Source organism: Gracilinanus agilis, chromosome 3 (assembly GCF_016433145.1).
Source record: "Gracilinanus agilis isolate LMUSP501 chromosome 3, AgileGrace, whole genome shotgun sequence".
NCBI classification, from domain to species: Eukaryota; Metazoa; Chordata; class Mammalia; order Didelphimorphia; family Didelphidae; genus Gracilinanus; species Gracilinanus agilis.
In genome coordinates, this window is record NC_058132.1 from 154,294,908 (window position 1) to 154,312,831 (window position 17,924).

Genomic DNA, 17,924 nt, shown 5'->3' on the forward strand with positions numbered 1-17,924 from the left:
CCAGCCAAGCAAGCCTTCTTGCTAGCCCTCCTGCATGACATTCCATGTCATTTTGGTGCCTTTGTATAGGCTGTACACCATGTCTAGAATGTCATCACTTCTGCCTCTTAAAATCTTTAGTTTCCTTCAAAGCTTAGCTCAGATGCCATTTTCCATTTCCTACTTCAGGTCTTTCCTCATGCCTCCAGCCACTAACACCTGCTCATGCCCTGCCCAGTATTTCTTTTATATATTCCATAAGAAAGGCAAAATATGCATATTTTGCCTTTCTTATGGATTACAGGTTCCTTGAAAGAAGGGAGTGTTCTTTTCTTATCTCTATATCCATAGCACCAAGAAATTATTTGCATAATATGTGCTTGCTTATTAAAGGAAAAATATAATCATCTCCATCTATTGTTTTTTTAAGCTCTTATCTTCCATCTTAAAATCAATGATAATTATTGGCTCCAAGAAATAACCATAAGAAGTAATGGGGATTAAGTGACTTGCCCAGAGCATTGTCTGAGGTCAGATTTGAAATTAGGACCTCTTGTCTCTGGGTGTGGCTCTCAATTCACTGAGCCACCTAGCTGCTTTCTACAGCTTTTCTTTAAAATGATCATATCTGGGGGTAGCTGGGTATCTCAGTGGATTGAGAGCTAGGCCTAGATATGGGAGGTCCTAGGTTCAAATCTGGCCTCAGACACTTCCTAGCTGTGTGACCCTGGGCAAGTCATTTAACCCCCAATACCTAGCCCTTACCACTCTTCTGCCTTGGAGTCACTATTGACTCCAAGACAGAAGGTAAGGATTTAAAAAATAAAAATAATAAAATAAAATGATCATATCCCCATAGTTGGGAAGGAAGTTGTCCATTTAAGAAAAATATTTTAACTTATTACTTTTTCTGACTTAAGAGGTCTTGGCTATCTTTTCAGATGCTACCGCCTCAGAGCCCAGTAAAATGAAGGGCTTAAAGAAGACTGGTCTGCTATGTGTCTGGGTCTTGGAAAAGTGAAGACTTACCTGGCATTTTCCTGAGGTGAGACAATAGCTTGTTTTATAGATTATTAAATTTCAGTTCCTAAACATTCTTTTGAGAGATCCACACCAAGGTGAAAGGGAAGTTTAAGTTCTAGAGATCTACATATTCATCCCATTGATTGGTTAGAGGAATTGAAGGTTCCTAAGAGAATTGGCAGGAACTATCCAGCATGGCTTGAAGAAAATCTTCCATAAGTATTTCATATTCTTTGCCTTAATGAACTCTTTCTGAATATTCAACATAAGTAAATACTCAAAACCCAAGATAGCTCAAGAGTATAATACAGCAAGGGAAAAGAGATGATATGCCTTCAAAGTGGCAGCCTTTAGCCCTCTGGACCTCAGAGCAAAAACCAGGACCTCAGGAATGAGAGATACAACTATGCTCAGCCAGCTAAAGGGAAGGGCTGGGAAATTTTTGGATTATGTTAATTTTTTGATGCTGCTTTAGAATAGGATCTTTTATACATCAGACTTCTGGAAAAAAGAAATTCAAACTTAAATATGGATTTCATTACTCACATTTTCTCTCCCTACCAAATTTTCTCTGTGCTACTTGTTTTTCCAAAAATCATTTTCTCCCCATTTTGAAAGAAGTCATTCATTGAGGAGAGGTTAGGAAGCTCATACATACATCATGGTAGAGATGTCAAGAGGACCCAGGAAGAGGAATATAGGTTGGAAAGAGCAATGAAAAATATATTGAGGAGGGATTTTGAACAATTCCAAGAGAAGGGAGGAAATAGCCAATTCCTTCCTTCAGATCTTAGCCTTTTTGGTTAGGCCAACATCCACCTGCCAAAAGTCACAAAAAGCTTTACAAAAGTGCTGAGCAATTGCTATCCTCTTGTGGGGGTTCATCAGAATGGATCAATCACTCTCATTACAACTGTCCCTCTTTTGAAAAGCCAACTCTGGGATTGACGATAGATCTCTCACTATTGGTACTCCCTACATTACCCATTAAGTGGACTTATTTTTATTATGTAGTAAAGAATAGTTTGAATAAAATGTGGTTTGTAATCTGAGATGTGGGGATACAGTAGGGTTGTCTGCTTATTCATCACAAGCTAAGCACAGCTTACATAGGTAAGCACAAAAGAGAGCTTTTAAGAGGTATGGGGTGGTTGGTAATTCTTAACGGAAAGTTGTTTTTATATAGAATCATAGAATCCCAGAGCTTGGAGGCAACGTGGAGATCACCTATCCAAATATCTACATGAGCAAGAATTAGAAACAACACCTTTGCAAAGTAAATGGTCATCTAGATTCTATTTAAAGACTCAGTCTCTATCCAAACAATTGTACTTATTAGCTGGTCTAAATGCTTGTGTTTTCTTATACTGAGCCAAAATCTGCCTCTACAGTTTCACCCATTGCTCCTGGATCTGCTCTATGGAACCAAACAAGCAAATCTAGTTCCTTTTCCAAATGACAGTCCTTAAAAGATGTAAAATCAGCTCTCATGACTCCCTACATGCTCTCTTTAGCAGGCTAAATATGCCCAGTCCCCCTAACTAATCTTTTAGCATGGTCTCTAATTCTCTTACTGTTCTTTTTAACCTCCTCTGGTTGCACTCTAACCTGACAATTCCTTTCTAAAATGTGCTATGCAGAACTGGACTATTATTATGTAATAATGATAAAGTATTTTTATTATTATAGATGTGGTCTGATCAAATCAGAGTACAGATGGACTCTAACCTTCCTTGTTCTGGATACCATCCTTCACTTAATGCCATCTAAGATCACATTAGCTTTTGTGACTGTCATTTGACACTACTGACTCATAATGAACTTAAAATACACTAAAATCATCCTGCCCTTTTCACCAGAACTTTTGTAAAATTGTGCTTCCCTCTTTCTGCACTTGTACTTATTTTTATATTTATACTTATTAAATATCATCTTGCTTGGCCCATTAATCTAAATAGAGAAAATGTTTTTGGATCTTGATTCTACAGGTCAATGTGTTGGCTATCCCACCTAGCTTGACATCACATGCAAATCTGGCAATCATGCCATCTATGTCTTTGTCCAGATTTTTGATAATTTCTTCTTTGATAGAAGGACTAACAACAAGACCGTGAGGCACATAACTAAAGGCTTCCCTCTGGGATATCCTTTCCTTTCTTCATTTTTCTATCCCTCTCCTCTTGCCAGTTTCTTTGAAATGCTTTCCTCACATTTAGTTCCTTCCTCTATTCCCAGAGCTTAGGAAACAGTGTGACAGAAGTTGGGACTCACATAAAGGCAATTAAGAATTTGGTTTTGTGGGGTCCAAGATGGTGGGGAATTTTTCTACCTTCATAGGCTTGAAGGAAGGATGAAGCCATTATTTGAGTCCCTGGAAATTCTGCCTGCTGGCTGGACTTTATGAAAATTCAGATTCTAGTTTTTGTGGAAGTTGTTCTACCTTTGAGAGAAGTAGGGGAAACCCAATCTCCATTTGTAGGCTGTTGTACATAGGGGTCAGGGAAGGAGGTATACTCACCTGATGCAGACACCAACACAGCTGGCCAGGGGTGTAATGGGGGCATAGCAGAGTGACTTGCACATATTAAGTGCTTAACAAATATTTGTTGAATGAATGAGTTAATGGATGAATGGATTTTAACCATTAATCAGAATAATGGACTATTCATACCATTCTTTATTCTCTGAGGCAGCTCCCTTGCCAAAAAGACAGTTTTTGAGAACTTCCCATGATCACTATCTTCTCTCATGAAAACTGAACTCATCTGGAATTTCAAATATCTTTGACTCGTATTTCACAAATGAAAATCAGTTTCCCTAATGATACCTCTCCTAGAGCAAACATCAGGAAAAGTGAATGTTTGCCATTTAGCATGTGAGTCTATCTTGAACAAGTCAGAGTTGTGCTTTTTTAAAAATTGTATCTCTCGTACATAATCTGTTCTTCCTTACTCCATCCCACAACTTCATTTTTAGCACTCTGCTCCCAGGGTTTATATTAAGACAAAACGTTGTATTCCCAAAGCCAGGTTGCCCTGATACTCTTTTACCCATCTGTTTTTGGGTCGTCTGATCACTTTGACTATTTTTTCATACTCCTGTTTGTGTTTCTGTCTGTGTCCCATCTTACTCCCCATCTCTCTCATATTTCTGCTGTGATCTCTACGGTCAAGCTATCTACCCTCTGCCTCTAGCTCCCTTTCTGTTCACCATAAGTTGTCCCCTCCCTGTCTTTCTTGGGGTTCTGTCTCACCAAACAGTGTGATGCTGGCATTGGTGTGGCCTAGGTTGTTGGAGGCCACACAAGTGTAGTTCCCATAGTCATGTTCAGAGACATTGAAGAAGATGAGCTTTGAGAGGAATGGTCTGTTTTCAACTTTCACTCTCTTCTGTCCTCCAACCAGCCTGGGACAAGAAAAAGAAAAAAAGAAAGAAAGAGAAAATGATATGGTTAAAATTTCATCATTAAAAAAACAAGATATTTTCTGAAGTGCAAGGTCCTCTTATCTTCTATACAAACTCACACATAGCTTCTTTGAAAACAAGAAATATTATCTATAATATAATCAATTAGTCAACTAGTCAACAACAATACATGTCATCTAGAATAAAAAAAACAAAGATTATAAAAGAAAAACATCCAGAGGAGATTAAATGAACATTTTTTTCCCTATATCTGAGCAACATAATTCTTCCCCAAATTTCAAAGCATTTTACCAGTTTCATTTCCCATTTCTTCAGACCTGCAAGGGAGAGAAGAGGTAGGGATTGCCATACATGTTTCATATTTTAAAAAACTCTGAAGGGTAATGGGGCATGTTTTCTAGAGTCACAGGGTAAGTATGATGGAGGAATCACATTTGGAGGACTTAATATGGTGATTAAGGTAGAGATAGGATAGTCTTTTTGTATTTTGCTGAGCTAAACTTCAACTCCAGGCTTGCAAAAAATGTAGAGATATTGTAGGACATTTGTGAGAGATCTTTTTTTAACCATCTGTAGAGAATGGTACTAAAGAAGCATGTTTAGGGGCTGCTGGGAAGAAGAATGAATTTAGCTGAAAGCTCTCCATATGAAAAAGACTCATTCTTTTGAGAGTATCCCATTTACCCAGGTTATAATGAAAGCCTGTAAGATGTTCTAATCAGAGGCATCTTAAAGTGACATAGTACGTTAGACTTGACTTTAAAAGGAACTGCATTAGAATATTACCTCGGATACTCCCAATCTTGTTACCCTGAGCAAATCATTTAATCTTGCTGAACTTCAGTTTTTTACAGCTGAAAAATTGGACTAATTGTAGCATCTACCTTATGTGTATGTGGAGGATCAAATGAGAAAATGTCTACAATGTTTTGCAAACATTAAAGGGTTATGCCAATATGAGGGATTATTAATAATTAAGAATCTCCTATTGACTTTACTTTTACAAAGTATAAAAATGTTTCGTGGGACAACTAGGTGGCAGAGTGGATAGAGTACTTGGTCTGGAGCCTTGAGGACTTGGGTTCGAATCTGTCCTCAGATTTTTCCTAACTGTGTGACCTAGGCAAGTCATGTCTTAAAATTGATACTATAGATATAGATAGAAGACAGAAGAAAGAAGATAAGGGTTATAAAAGCAAAAACAAAAAAAATTTAATGAAAGAGGTTTAGGACAATCTTTAGTCTGCTTTGAAATATTTTTTTTCTGTCTCTCCTCAGATTTTGTGTTTAAACTCTGACTAGAACCAAATATTGTTGGCAAAGAGCTGAAAGGAGAATGTGAGTAACTCAGAAACAGACACACTGTTGATACAGGCATTCTTGGTACATGTAGAAGATTTAAGCATCACCCTGGTTGTGTTTTGGATGGATTAATTTAGTAGGACATCTGTCAAGGAAACTGGCCAAAATAATAAATGATCAGTTCAATTCAACAAATACTTATTAAGTTCCTATTATTTATTAATGTATTTTGAGTCCAATATTTTCTTAGAAGTCATCTAGCCCAACATCTTCATTGTTCAGATGATAATGAAGCCCATAGGAATTAAATGGCTTGTCCAGTGTCAAACACTCAGGGTTATAGTGGCAGAGCTAGGAGTTGGATTGAGGTCTTCTGATTTCATATACTGAACTCCTTCCACTGGGCCATATTATCCTTCATGAAAGATACCATGAGGATTAGGTAAGGATCCATGGACAAAAATGTAAAAATCCATGCATCTAAAAACCTAAATTCTACATTAAATATATGAAGACATATAGCATACGCATAAATAAGTAGAGGATATGGTACTCAGAGAAGGGAGAGGGCTAAAAGAATAGTGGATGGGGAAAGAGGCTTCTTGGAGAACATGGCACTAGAAAGAGATTGAGTGCATGCCAGTCATTAGGGACAATTTGTACAAATACCCAGTGGTAGAAGGCAGAATGATAAATTCTGAGACTAGCTAATAGTCAAGTTGGCTGAGTATGGAATGCTTGAAAACAAATGTGTTTGTAGAAAACTGAGTCAAATTTATAAGAACACACAGAATTCCCCAACTGATGAATGGTCAATGGATATTAACAGGCAATTATCAGATGAAGAAATTAAAGCTATCTTTAGTCATGTAAAAATATGTTTTAAAACACTATTAGAGAAATGCAAATTAAAACAACTCTGAGGAACTACCTCACACCTATCAGACTGACTAATATGACAAAAAAAAGAAAAATATAAATATTGCAGGGGATGTAGAAAAATTGGGATTCATATATACTATTGGTGAAATTGTATTCTGGATAACAATTTGGAACCAAAGGGCCATTAAACTATTCATTCCCCTTGACCCAGCAATACCACTAATAGAACTGTATCCCAAAGAGATCAAAGATAGGTGAAAGGGATCTACTTGTACAAAAAAATATTTATAGTAGCTCTTTTTATGGTGGCAAAGAACTGGAAACTAATAGGATGCCCATCAATTGGGGAATGGCTGAACAAGTTGTGGTATATGATTGTAATGTAATAGTATTGCACTGTAAGAAAGAAAAAAAGAAAATGGTCACAAAAAACTTATATGAAATGATGCAAAGTGAAGTGAGCAGAACCACAATATTTTTTACAGGAACAGCAATAAAGTATGATGATCAACTGTGAATAACGTATTATCAGTAATGCAAGGATTCAGGACAATTCCAAGGGCCTCATGATAAAAAAAAAAACATTATCCACTGCCATAGAAGGGACTGATCGAGTCTGAATGCAGATTTTTAAATAAATAAATATATATGCATATATACGTAATGCATATATTATTTCCCCTATTACATGTAAAAACAATTTTAACACTCTTTTTTTAAGTTTGGAGTTCCAAATTCCTTCCTTTTATCTGACCTTCACTCCTTCCCTACCTTCTACCCTGAAACATCAAGCTATCTGATGTAGATTGTATGTGTGTAATCATGTAAAACACTTTTTCCATATTAGTTGTTTTGTGGAAGAAATTCAATCTGCTCTCAGACTTTATTCGTTCTTTCTCAGAGGGCAGATGGCATTTTTCATTATGAGTCTCTGAGATTTTCTTGGATCATTGTATTGCTGAGAATAACTAGGTCATTCACAGCTGTTCATCAAGAAATATTGCTGTCACTCTATACAATACTCTTCTGGTTCTGCTTATTTCACCCTGCAACAGTTCACCTAAGACCAGATTTTTCTGAAATCATCCTGCTTGTCATTTCTTATAGCACCATTGATGGACAACCCTAAATCTACAATTCCTTGCTACCATAAAAAGAACTGTAATACATGTTTTTGTACAAATAGGTCCTTTTCCTTTTTTTATATATCTTTGGGGTATGGATCTCATAATGACATTGATGGATCAAAGGGTATGCACAGTTTTAGTGTCTTTTAAGCATAGTTCCAAATTGCTCTCCAGAATGGTTGGATCAGATTGCAACTTCACCAACAATGTATTAGTGTCCTGATTTTCTTACAGCCCCTCCGACATTTATCATTTTCCTCTCCTGTTATATTAGACAATGTGATAGGTATGAGATAATACAACAGCATTGTTTTAATGTCAATTTCTCTAATCAAGGGTGATTTAGAACATTTTTTCATATGATTATAGATGGCTTTGATTTGAATGCAGATTAAAGCATATCATTCTTCATTTTATTTCCTCCATGATTTTTTTCTAAGTGATGTCTTCTTTCACAATATGAAGAACACAAAAAATACATATTGTATGATAATACATGTACAACCTATATCATATTATCCACTATATTAGGGAAAAGGGAGGGATAGAGAGAACATGGATCATAAAATATCAGAAAATAATCATTTAAATTTATATCTACATGTAATCTTAGAAAATTTTAAAAGGAATAATATAAAATAAGAATGGAGAGCTGGCTAAGAATTCAAGACCCCTCAAAATCTGATTCCAACCTAATGAGTTTACTCTTTTTTTTCTTCTCATAATGAACCAATGGGTATTTAATTGAGCATAGACTTGATATGACCAGACCTATGACTTAGAAAAGTAATTTTGGCAACTGTATAGAGAACTGATAGGATTATGGAGAACCTGGAAGATAAACCATCAGGGATTAATAAAAGAGGTGAATGTGGTAGCCTATACAAGAATGATAGCCTTGTGATTAGAAGTGAGGGACAGATGCAAGAGATGTAGTAATGAAACTCATAAGATTGAAGCAACTTTTGGGATATTCAGGGGAAGAGGAGCAGTTGAAGAAGATGGAAGAGACAAGGGTGACTTCAAGTTTGTGAATATGGTGCTTGGTAATATGATGCCAGAACAGAAATAGAGAAAACGAGAAGTTTATAGGAAGGACAGAATTAGAGGAAAATATGATGAGAACTGTTTTAAGTCTGAGATGCTAAGGAAAGAAAAGAATGTAGATGATGAACAGGTAATTGATTGGGAACTGGAGTTCAGGAGAGAGATTAGGGGAGGGTATTTAGATTCTGAAGTCATCTATAAAGAAATGATGCTTGAACACAAGAGATGATGAGATCACAACGGGGAAAAAGAAGTCTCAGATAGTGGGAACAATCATGATATAATAAAGGATATTGAAAGGAGTAAAGTAGAAAGAAAACAAGCAAAGAGGTGTATCATGGAAGCCAAAGGAGAAAAAAAAAGCTCTCATTACTCTAAGAGTTCATGGTATCATGATGGGAAGAATTCAATATTTTGGGCAAATTAAACTGCAGAGTATTTTACATGTCCACCTGGGGTACAGTGGAGGGTTAACTCAACTTCTGGAGGGGCACAGATGAGGAACAAAAATCTTGGCTATAGGGGTTTTCATTTGACTAGAATATTGACTGTATAAATATGACACCATTCAGCAAATATGAAACGATAAGACTAATGTACCATCAAATATCGAATGAACATATAATCACTCCCTGTTTTAATAACACGTGACCCAAACTCCCTAGGCATGATATCTGGACCCTCATCTCCCAGGGGACAAACTAGTAAATAAAGCTGTCCTGTGGAAAAGGCTGCTTTTTGCCAGCTAAGCACCCCTTTCCAGTCTGCCATTCCTCCATCATCCATCAGGTGCTGAGGCATGCTTCACATCAAGCCTGAGCTGTGAATTGAACATGGGTTGTGTTATGAGGAGAGACACTAATCAGGAGGCAGGTTCCAGCTTGACAGCTCTGAAATGTCTTTAGCTAAGAGCAATGTGGGGTGGCCTGACAGCACTTTGCAGCACTTTGCAGCTCTTGGAATCACAGGCTTTTCTTTTCACAGTGTAGTGCCTCCTGTCTCCCAAGCCCCTTTGTCCCCACCCTCTCCTTTCCTTTCTTTGGGCTCTATTTTTTTTCATCTCAATTCTGATCTTTCCTCTGATTAATTTGGCCCTGTGGTGGGGCAACTTCCATTAAGTGGGGTGCTGCTTTCTTTTCCTCTCAATTGACAATCCCCACAAGGACATGTGGATGCCTAGATGCATTGGATCTGTAGATTCAAAACCTTCACCATGACCTAACATAAAACTGGCTTGTGCCCATTAGAAACCACCCTCCGATTTGCCTTTGAGGGTGACCCACGCACTAAAATTTGAGGAAAAGGTTATTTCACTTCCCAAAGGAAAGACCCTATGTGTCCTGGTGCCTGTTTCCCTCTTCCCTGGCTGAGCTGCAAGCTCCCTCCCTGACATCATTTGGCAGGCTCAGCAGCCAGGAGAGTTTGTCAATGACAAGGTGCTGAAGAGCAGCAAAGTTCTGATTAAGTCAGGTGTCAAGGAGAATGACAACTCCATTCAAATGTAGGGAAATAAAATAAATGGATAATAATAACTAGCATTTGCATAACACTTTCGGGTTTGCAAAGCATTTTACATGTTATCTCATTTGAGAATCATCAATATTCTCTGAGGGAGGTGCTGTTGTTATCTCCATTTTACAAATGAAGAAACTGAGGCTGAGAAAGTGAGGCTAGTAACTAACTGTCTGTGGGAAGACTTGAACTTAGAGCTTCCTGACTCCAAGTACATATTCTACTATGGGACAGAGACTGACAGGGACAGATAGACAGAGAGAGGGATAGGGACAGTGGCAGGGACAGAAAGACAGAAAAAGACAGAGAAAGACACATTGAGATGTGAGAAAAAGGAAAGAGAAAGCAAAAAAGAAAAAGAGGAGAGGAAAGGAGAGTTAACAATAGAGTAAGGCAGACAAAAGAAGCATAAAATCCCTGCATGTCAGCAGCCTCTAGAAACCCTTTCATGTGATGCCTTCTTACCTTCAACTCCCCAGTAAATAACAGCAGATGGTGCTGCCCATCCTACAGAGACAGCAAGAGATTGGGAGAAGTAAAAGGTGAAGGATCCTATTTTTTCCTTTTACCTATTACTGTCTATTTTTGCCTATAATGAGTTTTATTTCCCTTAATATGTTTTAAAACTTTTAATTTTTTCTTTTACTTTTCTTTATATTGTTTTTTTTTTCAAAAAAATCAAAACTAGGGAATGCAATTTTGTTGTTTAGAAAGATATTAAGGGACTTCCATTTTACCTTTCACCTCTGCCACTGATTTGTTCTGTTATTTCAGGATATCTGCTAAAACTCCATTTTACCTCAGCTCCCTGGTTCTACCAGGAGAAACCCACTAAAACGGGCTTCCTGAGAGCAAGCTCTTTGTTCACTAGAAGAGTATCTCCTTATACAGCTAAAAAGCAGAACTTTCTAGTTCTATTTCTTGCTCTTCCCTAGCCCATACACTGCCAAGTGTTTTGACTTCTTAATCTAACTTGAGAGTTGTACATCTGACATCCCTCACTAAGAATTTACCTGAAGTCAGTCCTGATAAATGAAAAAACGGGCTCCTGATTTGGAATGAGATTTGTAAATCTAATGGCAGCATAGGGACCTGATGATGATTAAATCCTAAATCAAGTTTGGTTTAAGAAAGGAAGTCATGACATAGCAGCGATGTTCTGAATAAGATGGGAAACTTTTTTAAAAAATCCATAGCTAACCTATAACCTTGCTTTCACTTGGCCACATTCTCCCTTTTCTTTGGATCTTTCTGCTTCTGAGAATCCTTTCTTTACCAGTTTATTACTTCATAAACTTAAGGCTCTTGGAATTCTACTCTTTTGATTTAGCAAAATGTCTTAGGCCCAGATATCAGGTCTTCTACATGTCTTTATTGTTGCAGCTGCTTTAAAATAGCTATTTGACAATAGCAATGTTTCCTGCCCTTGCAGGAACTGGAAGACCCTGAGCTGACAGTCCACCTTACAACTCCTCACAGTGAGGAGTTTTAATCTTTGCTAAATCACAACAAATACCCCAATAATACCCACTACAATAGAAAGAGCTAAAGGGCTAGATTTCTTCTACAACCCCTTCCATCTTTCCTCCTACTGGGACAGTATGGGACAGTTACAAAGCCTGAACTAAGACAGGTCACTGACCCTTCTATACAAACCCACTGATATTCTCTGTGTTTGAACTGCAGACCTATTAAGTAACTGTGGTTTCTTAGCCCCAGCTAGTGTCCTCTTGTCCATCCTTAAACTCTTAATACATCCATGAGAATAACTTTAAAATAGAATGAGGCAGCAAAAAAAAATCTTTCCTGGCCTTCTCACAGGTTTTCTAGTATTTCTGGTACTTTTTATTTATGTTTTTCTTGCTTGTACCATGGCTTTCTTCAGGTCATTAGTCAAGGATAGTTGTGTCCAGCAGTATTAAAAGAGCCTACTCCAGGAATCCCAAGGAAAGCTTTAGTTTTGGGGGGGCTTTTTGGGTAGATAGGAAAGATTGAATTTTTTTCTTTTCTTTTTTTTCTTTTTCCTGTAGCTAGAGAAGATTAGGGTCAAGCTTAATCAGAATTCAGCTCTATTCATCTGATTGTAGCCTGTGGGCTAGAGAGCAGTTCTTTTGGTGCCTAGTTAGATTGTTTACCTTTTATCATCCTTGTACCACTGGAATTCTGCTGAAGGGACAGCAGATGCTTCACACTGTAGCGTTCCCTTCTGTCCCACAGCAACTCCTGTGCTTTTAGCCTCTGAAATGTATGGTGGGTCTATAGAAAGAGAGAGAGAGAGAAACCAAGAGCATTCAACTTTGTATTACACTTTGGCTTCAAGTTCTACAGCTAGCCCTCTCCCTGCCTGGCATTCCTTGCCAAACTCCGCATGTACTCCTATTTACATAGGGGAATCAGGAGTTACCCTCCCTCTCAATCCTTGTCTTCCTTGATATCATTCTCCACTTGCCTTAGTCTTCTTTTAAGTACCTTAGCTTGCCAGTGACTTAAGTCATTAATTTATTTTTTTAAAGTATTCAAGTATAATTTATAATGTATAATATCTCTGAAAAAAACAAGAAACTACAAAATGGGACACAGTTCTAAGTTTCTATACAAACATCAAGAGAATTAATTTTTGGAGTTTCAGTCCAAGTTTGAAATAGGATATGCATTAAACTTAAATAATAATAAAAGTGTCCTTTTGATGGTACTATTCCCCTTGGCTTGCTCTGTACTCTGGGTTATTGGCTCTCCCTTCCCCCCCCCAACTCCTACCCATTTTCTTTTTTTTAAATAATTTTTATTTTTTAGAAAAGTTATCATGGTTACATGATTCATGCTCTTACTTTCCCCTTCACCCTCCCCCCTTATTCACCCCCCCATAGCCGATGCGCATTTCCCCTGGTTTTAACATGTGTTATCAATCAAGGCTTATTTCCAAGTTGTGGATAGTTGCATTGGTGTGGTAGTCAAGTCTACATCCCCAATCATGTCCACCTCAACCCATGTGTTCAAGGGGTTGTTTTTCTTCTGTGTTTCCACTCCTGTAGTTCTTCCTCTGAATGTAGGTAGTATTCTTTTCCATAAATCCCTCCGAATTGTCCTGTGTCATTGCATTGTATATCTGAATAATTAGACCCCTGTCTGAGTTTTTTGCCATAAAGATTTTTTCCCAATTTGTTGTTTCTCTTCTGTTTCCGGCTACACTGTTTTGGTTTGTACAAAAGCTTTTTAATTTAGTATAATAAATCATCCCATTCACATTCAGAGTTATAATCATCAGTTGTGTACTCCCCAACATTTTGGTATCCTCTCTTAGTTCTACCCCTTTTTCTTAGGCTATTTCCTTTTAAACCAGCAATTTGTTTTAAACCAGTAACCCGTGGACCCTCCCTTGATTTACTACCCTTTCTATCCTCTCCCTTGTTGTTCCCCTCTTTTTATTTTTAAAGCCTAATGAATTCCCTCTCCCTTCTCCTCCCCATTCCTTTATGACCCCCCCACTCCCCTGCTCCCCTTGGTTTATCCCTTCTTATTTTCTCAGTAGGGTTAGATAGAGTTCTATATTTCAGTGGATATAGCTACTCTTCCCTCTCAGGGTTAATTCCGCCTCTTTCCCACCCACCCCCTTATCATCTTAGACCATTTAGTACTCCAACCTCTCCCTGTGAATAATTCTTCTAATTACTATAATAGTGGATACTATAATAGTGAATAGAGTTCACTACAGAGAATTACACATAACATTTATCCATATAGGAATACAAATAATTAGATCTTATTGAAGCCCTTAAAGAGGAAAATTTAAATATAAGTTTTCTTTCTTTCCCCTCTGTTTCTTATTTACCTTTTTATGTTTCTCTTGGTTTTTGTGGTTGGATATCTAACTTTCCATTTAGTCCTGGTCTTTTCTGTGCAAATACTTGGAAATCTTCTATCTTGTTGAATGCCCATACTTTCCCCCGGTAATATATAGTCAGTTTTGATGGGTAGGTGATCCTTTGTTGTAGACCCAGTTCTCTTGCCTTTCTGAATATCATATTACAAGCCTTGTGGTCTTTTAGTGTGTAGGTTGCCAGATCCTGTGTGATCCTGATTGGTGCTCCTTGATATCTGAATTGTCTCTTTCTGGCTTCTTGTAAAATGTTTTCTTTTACTTGGTAGCTCTTGAATCTGGCTATTATATTCTTGGGGGTTGACTTTTCAGGGTTTAGTGTAGAGGGCGATCTATGGATCCTTTCGATGTCTATATTGCCCTCTTGTTGTAGAACTTCAGGGAAATTTTGCTGAATAATTTCCTTTAGTATGGAGTCCAAATTTCTATTAATTTCTGCTTTTTCAGGAATTTTTTTTGTGGTTGGATATCTAACTTTCCATTTAGTCCTGGTCTTTTCTGTGCAAATACTTGGAAATCTTCTATCTTGTTGAATGCCCATACTTTCCAAGACTAAATGGAAAGTTAGATATCTAACCAATGATTCTCAAATTGTCTCGTCTAGACCTGTTTTCTTGATCTGTCAATTTCTTGGTGAGATATTTCATGTTTCCTTCTATTTTATCAGTCTTTTGACTTTGCTTTATTTGTTCTTGTTGTCTTGAGAGATCATTGGTTTCTACTTGCCCAATTCTTGTCTTTAGAAACTGGTTTTCTGCTATATTCTTTTGATTTTCCTTTTCGATTCAATCTATCCTGTTTTCTAGCTGTTTGATTTTGGTCTCCAATTTGCTTATCAATTTTTTTGATTTGGTGCCATCTTTTTCTAATTGCCCAATTCTAGCCTTTAGAAACTGGTTTTTGGCTATAATATTTTGGTTTTCCTTTTGAATCTGGTCTGTTTTGTTCTTCAAGGCTTCCAGCTGGTCATTTCTGGTCTTCAGTTTGCTTATCAATTCATTTGATTTCTGAGCCTCACTTTCTAATTGCGAAATTCTGCCTTTTAAACTGTTATTTTTTTGTCAGATCCCTTCCATCTTTCTCATAATCTCAGATTTGAACTCTTCAATAGCTTGTGACCAGTTTTCATTTTTGGGGGAACGTTTGGATATGGTTACTTGTTTGTTCTCCTCTGCTGTTTGCTCTGTTGTCTGGATTTTTTCTGTGTAAAAGTTGTCGAGTGTTAAAGATTTCTTCTTGATCTTTCTCTTCTGGGGTTCTTGTCTCTGGCTTGCCATTGTTGGCCCAGCACCCTCTCAGCTTTATCCTCACATCCAGGGTCTGTCTGTGCTCTTTGGGCTCCTGAGGTCTCAGGTCTAGCTGTTCTCAAGGTCAAGCCTCCTGGTGGTCCCCTTGCTTGTTCCTCTGCCCAAAGCTCCTTTAACAGTCTCAGGGCGCTTCTTCCACAGTTGTGCACCCCTCTGCACTGGGTCCTCACCCATGGTCCGCACCTGTGCTCAGAATCTCTGTCTGCAGCTTCGATGAAGCCTGTGCTCAGGGTCTGTGTTCAAAGTCCGTGCGTTCTTTAGTCTCTTGGGGTCTTAAGTCTTGCTGCTTTCAGGAACAGGCCCTGGAGCTGCCAATGACTAAATGGGTGCCCCGTGCTCGCTCTAGCTCTTGTGCGCTGCCTTTGGCACTGTAGGTGGTGTGTGTGGGGGTGCTCAGCTTGCATTTTAGTGATAGCTGTTTCACCCCTTTATAGCATGGAAGTGCCCCAATTCCATGTACCTTCAATGCTGTGCCCTGTTGTGTGGTCCCTTTGTTCATCTGGATTTGTATTTATGTCTTCTTGAGGAGTCCTATATGCATGGGTTAGGAGAAGTCAAGCAGCTGCTTTTTACTCTGCCGCCATATTAACCCGCTTAAGTCATTAATTTATAAGCATTTCATGGTGTTGATTGAACTATCTGGCCATATAGAAGAGGTGTTGCAGATCTTAGGTTGAAAACACCCTAAAGTGATGCCAGCTAGATCAGTGTGACCCAGGAGGATGGATAATGTATCCTTCTTCTATTACATAGAACAAATGACCCATGTCAAAGATTTCTCCTTATGTCTGCCATGCCCCCACACCATTGCCATTAAAGATAAGGAAGAAAGAGACCAACAAGACCACTCACAGTTCACGGTGACTTTGACTCTCCTCACCACTGGTGCCGCTACATCATTGGAAGCACTGCACTCGTAGTCTCCAGATTGTGCCCGAGTGATGCCCTGAATTTCCAAGTATTCATCTTCACTCATGAAGCCAACAGCTACAGGAAGAAATAGAGAAATGTGAGGCAGGGATTATGGAGATTTAAAAAAAAAGTGGGATCACAGGATTTAGAGCTGGAAGAAAAGCGAGAGATCATTTAGTCCAGCCAACCCATTCTTTTCACTGACAAAGAAATTCAACCCCAGAGAAATAATATAATTTCCCCAAGATCATTAGAGCAGGAGTTCCTGAAGTAGGATTTCAGGACCCCTGAGAGCCCCTGAGATCTTTACAGGGATTTTTTCAGATTAAAACTATTGTCATAATAATACTAATATTTAAGTTTTTTAAATGATGGTAGCTATTAATAGATATGACTCACATAAACAAAAACTCATTGAAGTCCTCAATATTTCAATTTTTTCAACTTATTTATTAGTAGAATTTACCCACAAGTATTCCAACTATTTCCCACCTTCCCCACATGTAGGTATCATTCAGGAAACAGACATGTTCATACAAATTAAGTCTTTCATGTTTCTACTTTTCAGTTTACTCTCTGGAGGTAACATTTTTTGTTCCAGTATTAACTCTGTAGTTGTATATGATGTTTTCTTAGTTCTATTCATTTCACTACTCATTATCCCATAAAGTTCTTTCCAAGATTTTTTTAATTAGCTTGCTCCTGGTTCTAATAATTCAGTAGTGTTTCATTACAATCATATGATACAATTTATTTAGCTATCCCCCAATTAATGAGCATTGCCTCAATTTTCAATTCTTTGCCATCACAGAGACCTGCTGTAAATATTTTGGAACATATAGCTTTTTTTCATGTGTACCTATTGGGAAAAAGACCTAGTTATGTTATTGCTGGATCTAAGGTTATGCAAAGTTTTATAACTCTCTGGGTGTAATTCCAAATTGCTTTCCAAAATGGTTCGTTCAGTTCACAGCTCTACCAAAAGTGTATTAGTGTCCCCATTTTTCCGCAATCCTTCTAATATTTGTTGTTTTCCCATTTTATAATTTTTGCCAATCTGATGGCTTCTTAGGTGATATCTCATAATTGTTTTGATTTGTCTTTCTCTAATTAGTAGTAGAGCATTTTTCAATTACCTATATGTGACTTTGATTTCTTTATGTTTCATTATCATTTGCATTTTTTATCATTTCAGGGTCTTTTCAATATTTTTAAGATTGCAAATGGAGCTTGAGACCAAAAACTCTGAGAAATACTGCAAGCCTTGTATTCTTTCCATAAGACCAAACATGAAGATCAGGCTTAGGAGATAAGACACAAGGCTGGAGTAAAATTTTCATAGTGTCTACTCATGATTATGCCATTTTTTAAAGATTGGGTACTGAGAATAATGAAATATCTCTGAAATCCCTACCTTGTACTACCCCCTTGATATTCTTACAGAACTGACTACATTATTTGTATTGAGAATATTTATTTCTAATATATCGAATTATTTCAATTTTGGGTTTTGAATTGAGGCTCAGATTT

General features: G+C 37.6%; 1 protein-coding gene across 2 annotated transcripts in view; it reads right to left on the minus strand.

Moving 5' to 3' along the window:
- LOC123240626 (neurotrimin-like) overlaps positions 1 to 17,924 on the minus strand; it is a 1,333,520-nt gene that overhangs the window by 14,332 nt on the left and 1,301,264 nt on the right. For both annotated transcript variants that reach the window (XM_044668324.1, XM_044668323.1), the window contains exons 5-7: positions 16,335 to 16,469; positions 12,434 to 12,554; positions 4,256 to 4,407 (exon numbers count right to left, since the gene is read on the minus strand). In XM_044668324.1, coding sequence (XP_044524259.1) covers positions 4,256 to 4,407; positions 12,434 to 12,554; positions 16,335 to 16,469 — 408 coding nt within the window. The remainder of the gene's footprint in view (positions 1 to 4,255; positions 4,408 to 12,433; positions 12,555 to 16,334; positions 16,470 to 17,924) is intronic.